Source organism: Apis cerana, linkage group LG1 (assembly GCF_029169275.1).
Source record: "Apis cerana isolate GH-2021 linkage group LG1, AcerK_1.0, whole genome shotgun sequence".
Classification (NCBI taxonomy): Eukaryota; Metazoa; Arthropoda; class Insecta; order Hymenoptera; family Apidae; genus Apis; species Apis cerana.
Window position 1 is genome coordinate 8,627,976 of NC_083852.1, and position 15,553 is coordinate 8,643,528.

Here is a 15,553-nt window from a genome sequence, read left to right on the forward strand (position 1 = left end):
TACATATATGTAGCATTATTAAATCTCAATAATTTTCCTTTTACAATTAAATATCTATTTAAAATATTATTATAATGTTATATTAACAGATTTCAATTCTTAACAAAATATTTCTAAGAAATATATTGACACTCGAATAAAAATAAATCGATTTTCTTCACTAGAATCTTGTTACATTTTTACATCAGTAATTTTATCATATTTTCATTGTTAAATTTTCAACATATATATAAATATATATTTTTTATAATTTTAAATCATCAAGAATATTTTGCAATATTTATGGTATTTTCATTTGTAAAAATTTGATATTTTCTTATATTCCAGCTATCTTCTTTCGATATTCTCACATAAAAGTTCTGTCTTAATTTCTTAAATTTTTTTTTGATATTTTCCTGTAATTTTTTTATTATTAGAATTTATTTTTAGATGTTACTGCATTTTCGTCTTGTTGAAACTCTTATTTAAATATTTTTATATTGATATTATTTTTCATTGCAACGATTCTTTTTTTTCCATAAAAAGTTTTCCATTACAAGAATTAACTCAAGGATTTTCTTGTGGAAGAGATGGATAACTCTTGTGGAAGAATTGTTTTCCTGGAATGTAGAAATTTTTCAAGCTCGCAATTTCATCACAGTAGGGTGTACACTCTAGGAAGATGTTATTCAAAGTGAAACTTATATAATGACAAATTATTTATCACTATTGATTCAGATTAGACACTATTCAAGGAAATTTAAATTCAAACACACACACATATATATATATATATATAATCTTCACTGATTTGCATGTATATATATACTTACTACATTATTTTTTGATCTCTTAATAGTAAACAGTAAATGAATCAATAAATCAAAATATTCAGAATTAAAATTTATATGCTTGAACACTTTAGTAAGCAAATTGATATTTGAAAAGATCAGGATCTGAAACTATAATTACGAATATTTATCTATTAATGAAATAATATAAAAAATATATAATAGAAAATAAAATATATAAAATATATAATAGAATATCGTTATCTCGTGAAGACTATTATAACGAGACGAGAAAGGTGTTCATTGGAAAGATATGGTAGCATATAAATTGGTCATATAACTTCAGCGTAAATAAATTTTAGGATTTCTCAGGAATTTAAACTTTCGACATCACGTATTTTCTCGACTTATCAATTTTACCAAACCCTCTCTGTTAATACGTAACTTGTTTCACATGGTTCACCACAGTTTACAGAACTTGAGAAATTTCCTTGCCTAAGCTGATGTTCGTCCACCAGGAAGTTCTAGATCCCAGAACAAAGTGTATCGTCATTGCCTTATTTCAAAACGATGTCAAACTGAAACAAATTTCATTTTGTTCTACGGAGAATATACTACCGGCAAGAAAATTAAATGTATTTAACAATGGAAATTGAAATAATAGCGGAGAAATTTCTTATTAAATTTATATTAAAACAGAATTAAAAGAGTGTGATAAATCAGCTTACAATAAAAATAGATTTTGTATAACAAAGTTTTAAAATTATATCTTGGATCTTTGAAATCTGGACCATCTGGATTTTTTATGTTCGTAAAAATGTTGTTGCATTATATATATATACATTAAAATTTAAGCTAGTTATCTGAAATATTTTACGATAATACGTTGCTGTTTAATATGAAATTCATGAGTTATTTCACGTTTGATTGCAAAAGCAACATATTAAAGTAATGAAGAGAATTTGATAAGTTGAAAGTTAAATATAATTTGACTCTCTAAAATTATAAATTCTGAATTATGTTTGAGACATATCCTTATATTAAATTAAAAATTAATAAAGGTGAATGTAAAAAGTTAAATAAAATAAATTAAAAATTAAATAATATCCTAGAATTTTGCAAAAGAAAAAAACATAAATCAATCTTAAATTAAACTTGATCCTTCATTCGATATGGTAGCAGATTAAATCAATGAAGCAGTCAACCGATTCCAAAGGTGAAACGAGTTTTTCGGTGGCTGATTGTTCTTTCTCTTATCGAGAAATTTATTAGCATAGACTGGTAGTAGAAAATCAATATCAATGTCGGATCTTAGACTGTCGAGTACGCTGACCTAACCCATGAAAAATGTTCTTATGGCAATATATATTTTTTCAATTTTGTCCTTTTTATATTCTTAAATATCTTCAAAATTATTCCATCTAGGAAAAAAAAATCATTTTATAAGTTATTAAATATTCCACGAAAAATTTAAATATTATTTAATGAAGAATATTTTTAAATTGATTTTATAAATTTTTAAGTTTAATAAATCATGTTAATAAGATATTTTTTATTTTTAAAATAAACCATGTGCCATGAAGAAATTTTTTACGAATTCGCAATTATTTACGCATGATTTCTTCGCTCAATGCTCTTTTCTTATTATTTCCATGTCAATGATAGAATCCTCAAAATCACATACATAAGAAATCCCTTAAACGGATCTAGGTCGAATGGAAATTTTCGCTGATAAATTCCATTTATCCTTCCCTTTATCCCTTCGAAATAAACTTTGATAATGTTCCAGACACTGCTGACGTAGATTTACCATTTACTATGTAATTTCAATGTTGATTGTTAGTGATTATCTAATCTTTCAATTAGCAAGACCAGTTCTTAAAAATAGAGAAGCTTTTACAGGCTATCAAATTCTTAATTTTCTCTCTCATTCATATCTTTTCTTACGTTATCACTCCAAATGCATTTCATTATAAGGAACTAGAAAAGAGAGTATAAAATGCTATAAAAAGAAATATATTATTTTAAAATCTATTCTTAAATTATAAAAAAATTGGATTTATTGTTTAAGAAGACATTCGAATATTTAAATAATATTCGATTTATTTTATCATATTTATCATATTATTTTTTAAAGTTTTTAAACTTAGAAAATAGCATGATATTATATATTTATCATAAAAATGTAGATCACATTATATAATTCATATATCAATTTAATATATCAATACCATTAATTAATGAAAAGTATATCATAAATCATAATACAATTATGTGTTGCTCACATAAAAAATACATTTGAATAAAAAAAAAATATTTTGAATAATTTTATTACATAGTTTGTATAATATTGTAGAAAAATTCTAAAACTTACATTTAACACTTACGCATAAATTAATCGAATAGCCTCTTTATTAGAAATGATTTTAAATTCATTTCTTATATATATATATATATATATATATATATATATATACACACATTATATATATATATACACATATATAATCACATGTATCGTCTATATTATTACGTATTATTACGTAATATAGATAATTAAGAAACCTTTTGATAAATCAATTGCTCGAATTTATAAAATGCAAGAAGACAGGAAACAGATGGAGAATGAAAACTAGATCATATAAATTGCAGCACCCTGGTTCGGTTCCGTTGGAAAAACCAGATCGTCGAGTTTGAATCCATCTTTTATCCCACATAGACCGAGTTCCTTTTTCAGTGTATCCACAAATTGAGAAACCTTGTCTTTCGTTATGATGGCCACTATGCAGCCACCCCATCTATGTAAAATAAAATCACACGAATATATCATTTCATTAATTTTACCATGTTGAAATATATTCGATGAAACTGACGCTAAATATGAAATTGCAATATTATAATCACATGAAACATTAACAGGTGTGACGTTTTCAATAATGAATGAATTTTATATATTGGAAACATTTTCATTAAAGTTTCCATAATGTTACATTAGCTCTTGAGTTGCATGCTATCGTGTTATAAAAATAATTTCTTCGATAAACAACACTGGCAATTGAAACACACCCATGGATCGATTTGCTTTTCGGAGAAGTCATTTAATTTTTTTTTCTTTAAATAGAGATACTGAAAAAAAATATTGAAAAAATCATTTGATGTAAAATATGTACGAAAAAGAATTTTTTTTTCATTTTGAGTAAAGAAGTAATCTACTTTTGAAATCATTTAAGATGTAATAAAATTCATTGAATTTTTCATCATGAAACAATTAATCTTTTCGAATAGGATTTGAAGACTTAGACCCATTTTTTCTTATTAAATTATTTATTATTGGTATTTTTAATTACTTGATATTTTTATTTCCAAAAAAAATTTCCAATTTTTGATTATTTGATATTTTTATTTGAAAAAGTATAATAATTATAATTAATAAAATTCTGACTTTATAAAAAAAGTAATTAAAGTATCAGGAATTTAACAAAAGAAATATATTTAGAAAAAGATATAATTGGTTATGGTTTGGAAAGTGTCAGTTTCAAGATGATCAAAAAAACAAAAATAATTTGTAATAAATAATCTGTAGATTCATAATTTTTTAATTTTAGAATTATTATCTAATATCTAATTTTCAATTTATTTTATATGATTTTATATATATATATATATATATATATATATATATATATATAATAAATATATCAATAAAATGATAAAATCTATATTTTTATTTAAATACGTATTCTTAAATTGCAGAATACAAAACTTCGAGACATTTTTTTCAATTTCATTTCCATTTCCTTTGATCATCTGTTACGAATACATATAAGATATATTATATTTATTCTTCTATACATGTAAATTTAATTTACAATGATGGACAATATGACACGACTGTTATCCAAGTCCCAAGTTTCACTTACCCAGCTCCCGTGAGCCTTGCACCGAGTGCACCACAAGCCATAGCTTTGTCAACGAGTGAATTGACACTGGGATGACTGCACTCGTATAGTTTGTGCATACTGAAATGGCTGTTAGACATCAGATTGCCTAATTGTTTTAGCTTCTCCTCTTCCACAATTGCATTTTTCTCACTAATATGCTGGAATTCGAGCACTCGAGCCGCCTCTAAAATATATATGGAATCGTATGATCATTCGATCGATTGATATTTAATAAATATAGTAATAATAAACACATGTTGATGATAGTGTAAAAGATAATAGGAATAAAAGTGATGAAAAATTGGAGCACTTTTAATATGGTATATGGTATAAAATTTCAAATTGCTATAAAAATCCGGAGTTGATCTTCTCATATTTTTTTTCTTGTTCTTTTTAATAAAATGTACATGTGCATCTTGTGTATATATCGTTCAAGAAAAATAATATAATATAGTTCTATTTAATAGGACAGAGAGATGGATAACAGAACATCTACGCTTATAAATCATGTAGTCTGCCCAAGATCTGAAGCTAATTTCATAGTCTGTGGATAACAACGCAAAACAGCATACTGAATAATATTGGTATAAGATATTAATATATTCGTGAGATACATTTGGAGAATCAATTTTAAAAGCTAAAACAAACGTAAAAGTTGATATAAAATGTAATTTATATAATATAAATATTTTATTTATATAATTAATAGAATATAAATATAATAAATATAATGAAACAAAAGGTAGAATGAGAGAACTTTATCTTTGTCATATTATTGTGTTGCTTTGTTTTCGTTTTGTTTTATTTAATTTAAATTACTTATAATTATAATAATTTAATATATAAATTTTAATAGATTTTTTATATATAAAACTTTTTGTTTCAGTCTTTAGAATCAACTTTTAAAATTCTATGAATTTTATTAATTAGTATTTTATTGTTCTATGAATATATTAATATTATTAATATCTACACTGAGTGTAGATATTAATTGTATTATATTTCTATGAAATTGAATGCATGAAATTTAATTGTTTTAAGTAGTTCGCTGAAGACTATTATTCAAGATTAATTATATAACGTTATAAATTAAATATATAACGTCTAATTAAACTTTCGCGCGATTTTAATGGAAATTTTCAACAGGAAAGAAACATAATTCTTTGAATATCTATTATATATCATATTAAATATGTTAAATTTCTTTATCTCATTTTGTATTTATTTACTGATATTCTAAAGGAAATTATCTCTTTACTAATAAAATCTAAGAACAATTATTAAACGAATAAAAGTTAAGATAAAAAAATTTGAATAGAAACTTTTAAAGAATTTTTATCATTTTCGCTATATTTCTAAGTCAATAAATTCTATGGCTTGAGCCAAATACGATTGGTTGCGAACAAACGATTACAATAAAAAATTTATTACTTTATGAAAGAATGCATACAAATGATTGATATGCGATCTTTTTTCTTCTAATTAGATTAAAAATTTTTTAATCAGATGATCAAATTGATTTAATGATAGAACAATTTATTTTCAGTATTTGTTCTAAAGATTTCGCGAATTCTTATCTGATATTCAAAATTTCCTCATGTACAATATCAAATTTCTTTGACATTATATGATGATAGAATTTGTATAAATGAATTATTCTGTTAAAAATATGATTAAAACGAGAACATTTCTGAAAAAAATAACAATGCAAATAAATTTTCTTAAAAATTTTTCTAAAAATCAATGTATAGAAAGTTTGCTAGAGATATAAGAAAAAAATAATTTATGCGCTTTGTGTTTCAATATTTTCATAAATTACTATTACCTTGATACACATGGAGAGCACGTTGTTTCAATTTGAAAATTTGTGCATTGCTAAAAGTTTGTAATAATGATATTTCACGAAGTTTCTCATTCGTTGTATCAAGGTTCTTGCTAATCTGAAAAAAATAACATGTATAGCTACTGATAATGAATTAAATCTTATCATGGATAAAATCATGGATAAATAAAAATCAATTGATATAATATATCTTATATCTATAATACTTTTTTTCAACAATGGATATTTTTTTTTAATAATAGCATTCGAACAATTATTCGATATTATACATCAACTGCATGTTATGTTAACTGCATACCTCGCTCAAGGTATATGGTTCTTCGTGAAGGTCGGTTGTTATAACTGAAACCATTTCGTTTAAGCTCATATTAAGACTCTCTTGAATATCGATTAGTCTTTGTACATGTTCCCAAGGTTTGTTTCTTTTCTTTGCTATCATCTATGAATAAATGAATTAATCTTAGAAAAAAGTTACGGTTTAAAAAGTATTAAAAAATAACGAATTAATTTTTTGAAAATAAAATTATAGAAAAACATCGAAAAATGTAAAAACAAGAATTTTTATCAATTCCTATCCATATGAGCATATTAATCAAAAACCATTATTTAATAATCGTAAAGTACAATAAAAAAAAAATCTCATTAATCTCTTTGAAGGTATATTGAATAAATATTCACGTTGTTTGAAACCAACAAATAAATCGAATGCGTTTTCAAATCTGCTTCTACAATTCCTTTTTCCTCTTTTATCGTGTTATATTTTAACATCAAACATTATTCATTTTCTACATTTAATTCGCAAATAATAATTTCTTTCAATTTAATTACTTTAATCACTTTTAATTATAATATTTAATTACAATTTAACCACTTTATTGTAAATATTTATATTCATATAAAATACAAATTACTTTAGCAAGTAAATAATTCAATAAATAAATTCAAATTCATAATAATAAAGAATGCACATTACCTGTGCAGCTAAGCGACATTCTGCAACTCTTAAATTATAATCTGTCGTGGAAGCTTTGTTATGACAAGCTTGGCTGTGTGCTATTACGAATACTGCGCTTTCCGGTAACATGACATCAGTACCACGCAAGGGGTTGAATTCGATTAGCATTGCAGAACCTTCATGAGTATTAACGAGCATCACCATAAACATATTCATATTCGTAGATTATATAATATGATTAAACTAAGAATTGTTCCTTTTGGAAATAAAGAATTACCTGCTTTTCCAAAGAACGCGATTGCTTGATCCATTCCACCACCTTGGGTACCAATATATCTTTCAGCGTTGGCACTGATGGTAGCTAATTCACGTTTCGATAATTGATGCTATAACAGAAACAATTTCATTGATTAAAAATTCGAGTTCAATTTAAATTTCATTGTCAAATATTTTTCTTATTGCAATATCTATATTTTTTTTTTATAATTTACAGCCATTGTACTAAATATCTTTCAACTTTGAAAATATTTACTCTAAAAGAACTCGATAATTACACTAGAAAAATCTAGGAATGTATCATCTAGAAAAGCAAATTTATTCCATTTTTGAATGATTGAAATTTGCATGATAAATTGTTAAATATTTTTAAATTGATAGTAATCTTTAACTCAAATTTCAACACAAAAAATGTTAAAATAAGAAAAAAATAAATAGGAATCGAAGTTACTTTATTTTTAATAAATTATTTTGATATGGAGAGTTATAAGTTTAGTTTATGAATAAATTTTCATCATTTCACTTTCACGAAACAAGGAATGAGTCGAAGATCTTGGAATATTGATAATCTTTTCGAACGTTTGAAAAGAAAACAAAATTTTTTTATCAAATGAACTTCTTAAATCTGTCTTAAGCAAATAATTTTTCTGAATTTTTATCGGTATGATCAATATATGTAATATAATACTTTTATTATATCGACATTACATTATACATACATTTGATTTCTCTTATCTATTATCAATTCAAAATTATTATCAACTGGTAATTTATTCTACTGACCAAATTTTTATTCACCGATATAATTCGCAATATTGAGTACCAATGTATACGATATTATTATGAAATTGTACATGTATATAATGATATCAATTTTATAGCATAAAGTTTCAATAGCCATATGTAAAGCAATCATAAACATATTTTATGCGATCGTGGGGGCGGAAGAGCGGGTAATGGACAAGAAAATATAAGAAATTCTTGGGACATTTCATTCGAAGATATTCGACGCATAATCTTGAAGACTAGCAAGCTACGAGATCGTGACTTCGTTGAAAGAGACATTAGGGACTAGGGAACTTTTTTCATCGATCTTGCAGTCTTGAGATAGAAAAAGAGAGGAAAATAAAAGGGTAAAATGGAAGGGGCAAGGAGAAGGAATGATGCTCCATCGTAGCGACGAGGGAAAAGAACGATGAGATTTTACTTATCTCCGGAGCAAAGGCGGTTCGAGATCTCTTTTTCCATTATTTCTCTACAAACGGAACTGTTCGCAACAATGCGTCGAGATATATATTGACATATGTGTATGTGTGATTAAATCATAATGAAACAGCTATATCCAGTATATGATACTGATACCTCGTGCAGCTTGTTAATCACGTAGCTTTGCAAAATACTCGGCTTCGAAGTAAACTCGGCGTAAACTCAATATTCCTCATTTGTTCATCAAATATTCCTCGTTTCGAAGTCTTCTTCTGTTATTTTTTATAAACTACTAAAAAATAATGATAATACTTTATTGATTGATTTCAATAATAATATACTGTAGAAGTGTTTCGAAGTTTTTGAAATATTTGATTTAATATCAATGCATAATCTTAAGCAAAAGATGTTAATTCGAATTTTAGAAGTTCAAAGTTCAAATAAACTTGTTTGGATGATATTAATTCGATTTTAGAAGTTAAAGTTCAAATAAACTTGTTTGAATAAAAATTCTTAAAAAATAATCTTTGACATGTTTTATTTATTGTTAAAAACTTTTCTTGCCCGCAAAAAATACTGTATACTTGTTCGATGGAATAAACTTGAAGATATATCTTCATCCTGAAAAATATATTTCTTCAAAATTTTTTTCTACCATTTCTTTTTCATTTTGAAACTTTCTTATATGTTAATATATTCTTCTCTGAAAAATTTCAATGGAATTTATTTTAATTTATATGAGTTAAACATACATTCTAATAATCTATTAATTATTTAAATATTGTCTTAAATAATTCTCTATATTTTTAAAATTATTCCAATTCAAAATATATTTAAATAAATAAAATCTGAATAATCTCAATAAAAATTATATAAATCTATTGAGATAAAATAATTTCTGTAATAATGAATAAAAATATAGCAAATTTGAATATCTGAAAAAAAGTATTTACCTGACTAGCGTGCACGATCAAAAGGACAGCGGCGGAAACTAACGCGCTAGAACTCGAGAGTCCTGAATTAGGAGGAATGTTACCCCAAACTGCAGCTAAAATTCCCGAAGGTACACATTCCTCTGGGATCACTTCAAGAGCTCCTTTCACGCCGCAGAGAAAATATTTGTACCAGTCTGGACCACTGTCGACGTCTCCGATACAAACACTATGTAAAAAAATATGAAATTTATATGTTTTTTGCGATTATATTTGCGATAATTTTATCTATTTCCATTTTTGGGAATAACAAAATAATAGCAAATAACAAAAAAGATTGTAAAATATAAAACATGGAAAATTTTGAATTTTTATAAAACATTGAAAAAAGTGAAATATATTTTACATTTCATTTTTTTAATAATATTTCATGTTAGTTATATTATTTTTATATCTTTAATTTCTTTATTGCAAGATATTTTTTCATTATTTTTGCTATTTCTTTTACGCTACCTATATTTGCATATAATCCGGCATGGATTTTATTTTAAAGATTTTTTTTAAAACAATGTTTGCAAATTTTACGGATTTTTGCACATATATTCTTTTTGTTGCACGAAAACAAAAAAACCAACGAAATACCCAATGGTAAACATGATATTTTTCCTTCTAGCATTATCTCCTTTTTATTTGCATTACGATGAAGTTCATTTTTCTTCTTTTGCTGAGAGGAGCGAGGTTATTATATGCGAAAATTACTCTCGTATTCGACATCAACACGAAAAGATTAATCAGAGATTGCAGCGAGTTCACTTGCTTTTTTTTTTCTAAATTTTATTAAATTTAAAATTTATATGATTAAAGTTAGATATGTTAATAAGTTAAATATGTTGTTACATCGATAATGAAAATTAATAAATAATATTATTATACGAAGTTTTTTGAATTTTTAATTTATAAACTTCATTTAATATAAAAAACATAACTTTATAATAATTTTGATATGTTATAAAATAAATTGTGACTATTGTTATTAAGAAAATTGTAAAATTTAGATAATTCATGAGAACATTTAGATATTTTTGAAGAATACAATTACTTCGTCTACGAAGAAATCCATCTCTGATGAATTACGAAGACTTCTATTTGCTTAATTTATGTCTTATATTTTTATCCGTAACATAAAGAATCAGTATCATAACTAGTAACAATTCTTACGTAATATATAGTCTCAGAAGCTATTATTCTCATGTTTTCAACTATGTTTCTTATATAGGATTGTTTCAAATATTTTTTTCTTCAATATTTACAAACGTAAACTTATTTTCATATTATTTACAAATTAAAATATTTTTTCTAGAAATTGATTAATTATAAAATCATTTTATTTAAAAGTTTTATATTTAATTAATTATTGTAAATATAAATAACTAAAAAAATGAATTAAATATTTCATAAATTTATCATTTTTTTCTATGATATGAAATGAAATTTTATACGAATATTACTTTAGCCAATTTAATCTTATTTTTCCCTCATTATTTAATAATAATATTTGACATTTCACCAAATCAATTCGAGATAAATTTCATAATTTATGAAAATTAAATGGATTTCATAGATTAGTCGATGATCGAAGAATCGTTTCATAAATATAATAGTTACGATTATCCATTTTTCAATGATAACAGGAATTTTCAATCGTTGAAGGCTAAATTCGATGACCGTAATAAAATTACATGGCCAGTTTTATCGTCTAATTTTTCATTTTATTGCTGCCTCCTTTAATCTGACACGACCAGTAGTGTTACGGTACTTTTCTGGCAAATTAGTTTCACGTCAGACAGAATGCCATTTATTTTTGTCTTCGCGAAAAATGCATCGCGGAAATTTTTTATGATGAAATTGCATATTGTACAGAATATTATATTATGACTATCCAAAATAATAATAGTATAAATATACAAATGTAAAAATTTTAATTTGATTTCAAAACATATTTTAATTATATTAGAACATATTTTATCCTATAAAAAAAAATATTATTTCTATGTATTAAAATATTAATATAGATAATAATTAAAGTTGATTAAATTATTAAGTTAGATTGAAATGAAATTTTATGAAAAATATTCCATGTTTTATAGTACTTACATATATATATTTCAATTTAAATTTATTTATGTACATACAAAATTGTACATTCTTTATATATGCACATTAAATAGAAAATTCAGCGAAAAAATTTCAATTTGTAACTTGAACTTAGATCATGTTTCTAGAAGTGGCTTGTAGCACAATTCTCTCATTATTCACAGTCTTGAAAGTTTAGGATATACTTGTATTAAGTTTGTCCTTCGTAATTGAATGCAATATTTCTTGTTACACTTTAAAGTATCTTGCATTAAATTATTTTGCATTAAACTATTTAATTGCAAAAAATGAGAATGATAAGAAATTTATATCATTTATTTTAAAAACATAAAATAAAATAAAGCTTTAAAACGTTTTATAATTTAACGTTTATAATTAAACGTTTTATATAAATAAATAATTTTTTTAATTGAAGTTTTTTTTTTCTTTTCTTTTTAAATTCATAATTATTATTTTACTCACCTAATATCTTTGAAATTGCAGTGAAAATTTTTGTATTTTGAATCTAAATTAGTAAGATGAATGACGTTGTCGTTTGAAAGTGCTACAGCAATAAGTATATCTTGTTCAATAGCCATTGGACAAACAGCATATCCGCAATAATCGATGTGCTCACCAATTAAATTAACTCTGCGAACAGTTGATTAAAATAACCGCAATTACTCGAAATGGAAGTTTAACAATGTTGAAAACATTGTCCTTTAATAAATTATTTACAACAATATATCTACAGTAGATTTTATTTTATCTTGATTTGAATATAATATAAAGAATTAATCATTATTATAAATTTTTGTTATATTAATATAAGAATAAAAAATTACCTTCCCGGAACTCTTACAAAAAACAAAGGTTTGATATTGTATGCTGATTGAAAATGATCAGCTAAAATATCCAATCTCTTTAAGAGTTTTTCATTTGGTTGTAAAATGGGAACTCGTTCTTCCAGATTTATAGTGCATTTTTCATTATCTGGCATTCTTGAAACAAATTCATAAAAGATTTTCTCAATGTAAATCATATAATCAATAAGCATTGTAACTGTTATGAAAAATATTTTATTTTTCAAAGAAAAAAATTTTAATTTTTTCATTCAGAAGTAAAAAGCATAATCGAGAAGTTGAAAAATAATTTATAATAACTATAAAAATACAGTAAAACAACAACAGCCACAGCTAAATGAATATTACTATAATAATAAAACTGTTCGAAACTGTCATCTCGGTTCATAAATTTCATCTCAAATTCTAATTTGAAATTTAATATAACTTATAGTTTAAAATAATTAAATTAATTATAAATTTAAAAAATCTATAGATTTATAAACATTATTTTCGTTAAAAATGATTGATAGAATATTGAAATGATTTTATTATCTGACATTTACGCGATTTTTTATATATTCTATAAATTTATCATGAAATATATACACAATTAATAATATGTGATATATACATTTAAAAAAGTTATTCATCTTATAAAAATTTTAATTAATATGCTATAAATAATATTATTTATGAAATAATTTTCTATTAAAATATTAAAACAAATTATTCAAATTATTTCATTTACCTAATTTTAACGGTTCTTAATTGGATATGATGTAGCATCAGCAATCGAAGAAATCTCGAAAGATACAGTCGCGAGAGCTCTAAGTATTCGATACATTTGAGTGTTCAATCGATGAATAATATATTACTACGCCGCAAGTTAAATGATAAATTTAAAGCATACCATTAAGTCAATTTGCTTCGTATGATTTGTATTATGTAACATTACAATATACATAATATTTATTTACATATTTATGTTTTGTATCTATGAGAATAAAAATTAGAAGTTTCATAAAATTTTTCGTATAGGAATCAATTAATTACTGTCTTGATACATTTATTTTTTTAAATTATATGTATAATTATTATCTTTATATCTAAATAATTCTAAATATTCATTTAGATTGTTTTTAATTAAGAGAAAGTTAATAAAATTTTTATTTAATAATTATTTGAAATTATTAACTAGATTGTCAAAATGAAAATTTTTAATTGATCTGCACTACCGATTTATCTCATTTCTGAATTAAAAGATGTTCATAATAGTTTCCATTTGTTCTACGAAAGGCACCACTATACAGCGCATTGATTGAAACATAAAACATTATAAAATAACGAATTCCATGCAAATGTAGTATTATTAAAATAATAATATAAAATATTATATACTAATTTAAAAAATATCCAAATTATTTTTTTAATATATATAAAAAAAGATTCAAGGAATAAATACATCTATAGATATCATGGCATGCTTATATGTTTGTAAACAAGATAATACCGGCCGTTGTTGAATCAGCTTTTCATGCAATGATGAAAGTAGATGGCAAAACATTTTTATAAGAGAATTTCGAATAAAAAAGCAGAATGAAATAATAAGGCAGACCTACCTGTTATTGTATTTTAGATATAAATTTTAGATCTCAAAATGGCGATATGTCACGTTATCGTCGATGTTTAACCATAAACGTGGCACAAATGAACAATTTATATACGAAATAAACCACAAAATAACGTTAGTGTACACGTGTACTAGACACTCGTGATTACTATAGTCGCTACACATTTAAAACTTACAAGCAATTGTGCTTTTATCTTATGATAAGAATTGAAGAAACTGATAATATGAGACTCATCATTCGTAGATAACACTGTAGCACACGTATTTCATAGCTTCTCATCTGCTCATCATTATGATGAAATATAATAACACATATGAATAAAATACGTATATTTTAAACTTTAAAATAAGATTTAATTATTATTAATCTTTTTTTCTCAAGTTAAAAAAAAATTGTAAATCGTAAATTATTATAGTTCCAATAATTCACGCACAAAAACTATTAAAACTATGAAATCACAAGAATATAATTTAGATGTCCGAATAACAATGGCAGAAGTAAGAACTCATCAGATAAACGGGATAATGTCGGTATACGAATCACATCGATAAACTTAAATAATAAATTAAAAAATTTATTTGAAATTTAAAAATATAACAATCACTATATAAATTCAAAAATAAAAATTTAAATAAATAATATAAATATATATTTTAATTTTTTATTTTATTTCTTATACTTCAATTAATTTACTCATTATATCCTCAATTATTTTTTCTGTTGTATAAATATATTTAATTTATATTTATATATTCTCCCTGAATTTATATATCTCAAATTAAAAAATTAAAATTAAAATTAAATCTAAATTTAAAAATTTAAATTAAATCTAAATTAGATTATAATAAAATTTCATTTATTGGAATTTATCATTATTCGATTAAATGAGTTTTACTTGAATTTTTATTATAAATTTTTATTATTAATTAATGCTTAAGTAAACACTATGATTTAATATATGATTTAATATAAAAAATATTAAATGATCAATGTTTTATTATCTGTATTATATTTATTTATA

General features: G+C 23.7%; 1 protein-coding gene and 1 long non-coding RNA gene across 9 annotated transcripts; both read right to left on the reverse strand.

Annotated features, from left to right (window-relative positions):
* Nucleotides 1-304: 304 nt before the first annotated feature.
* On the reverse strand, nucleotides 305-940 carry LOC108002548 (uncharacterized). The gene is made up of 2 exons (XR_001766877.3): nucleotides 813-940; nucleotides 305-599 (listed from the first exon to the last, which is right to left on the reverse strand). It is a non-coding gene; the product is annotated as an uncharacterized LOC108002548 (long non-coding RNA).
* A 231-nt stretch (nucleotides 941-1,171) lies between these two features.
* Nucleotides 1,172-14,982, reverse strand: LOC108002576 (N-acetylgalactosamine kinase). 8 transcript variants are annotated; one of them, XR_009832041.1, is made up of 12 exons: nucleotides 13,650-13,796; nucleotides 12,902-13,057; nucleotides 12,540-12,707; nucleotides 9,945-10,152; nucleotides 7,787-7,895; nucleotides 7,528-7,685; nucleotides 6,853-6,993; nucleotides 6,537-6,651; nucleotides 4,691-4,895; nucleotides 3,158-3,568; nucleotides 2,455-2,750; nucleotides 1,585-2,191 (listed from the first exon to the last, which is right to left on the reverse strand). XR_009832041.1 is itself a non-coding variant. In XM_017064329.3 (10 exons), the coding sequence occupies exons 1-10, from the start codon at nucleotides 13,685-13,687 to the stop codon at nucleotides 3,403-3,405; spliced, it is 1,464 nt and encodes a 487-aa protein (XP_016919818.2). In that variant the 5' UTR covers nucleotides 13,688-13,796; the 3' UTR covers nucleotides 2,808-3,402. The 8 variants fall into 8 exon arrangements, 1 of the variants encoding a protein (XP_016919818.2); XR_009832028.1 differs by having other exon boundaries at nucleotides 2,383-2,750; XR_009832031.1 differs by having other exon boundaries at nucleotides 1,172-2,750; nucleotides 3,336-3,568.
* Nucleotides 14,983-15,553: the final 571 nt, after the last annotated feature.

What these genes read in the sequence shown, in the direction of transcription:
- LOC108002576 (XM_017064329.3), bottom strand. Translation starts at nt 13,687, where the DNA reads ATGCTACATCATATCCAATTAAGAACCGTTAAAATTAG. An exon ending in AACCATATACCTTGAGCGAG is followed by an intron (nt 6,652 to 6,852) that starts GTATGCAGTTAA and finishes TATTTTTTTCAG; the next exon opens with ATTAGCAAGAACCTTGATAC. An exon ending in TGCTCTCCATGTGTATCAAG is followed by an intron (nt 4,896 to 6,536) that starts GTAATAGTAATT and finishes TATATATTTTAG; the next exon opens with AGGCGGCTCGAGTGCTCGAA.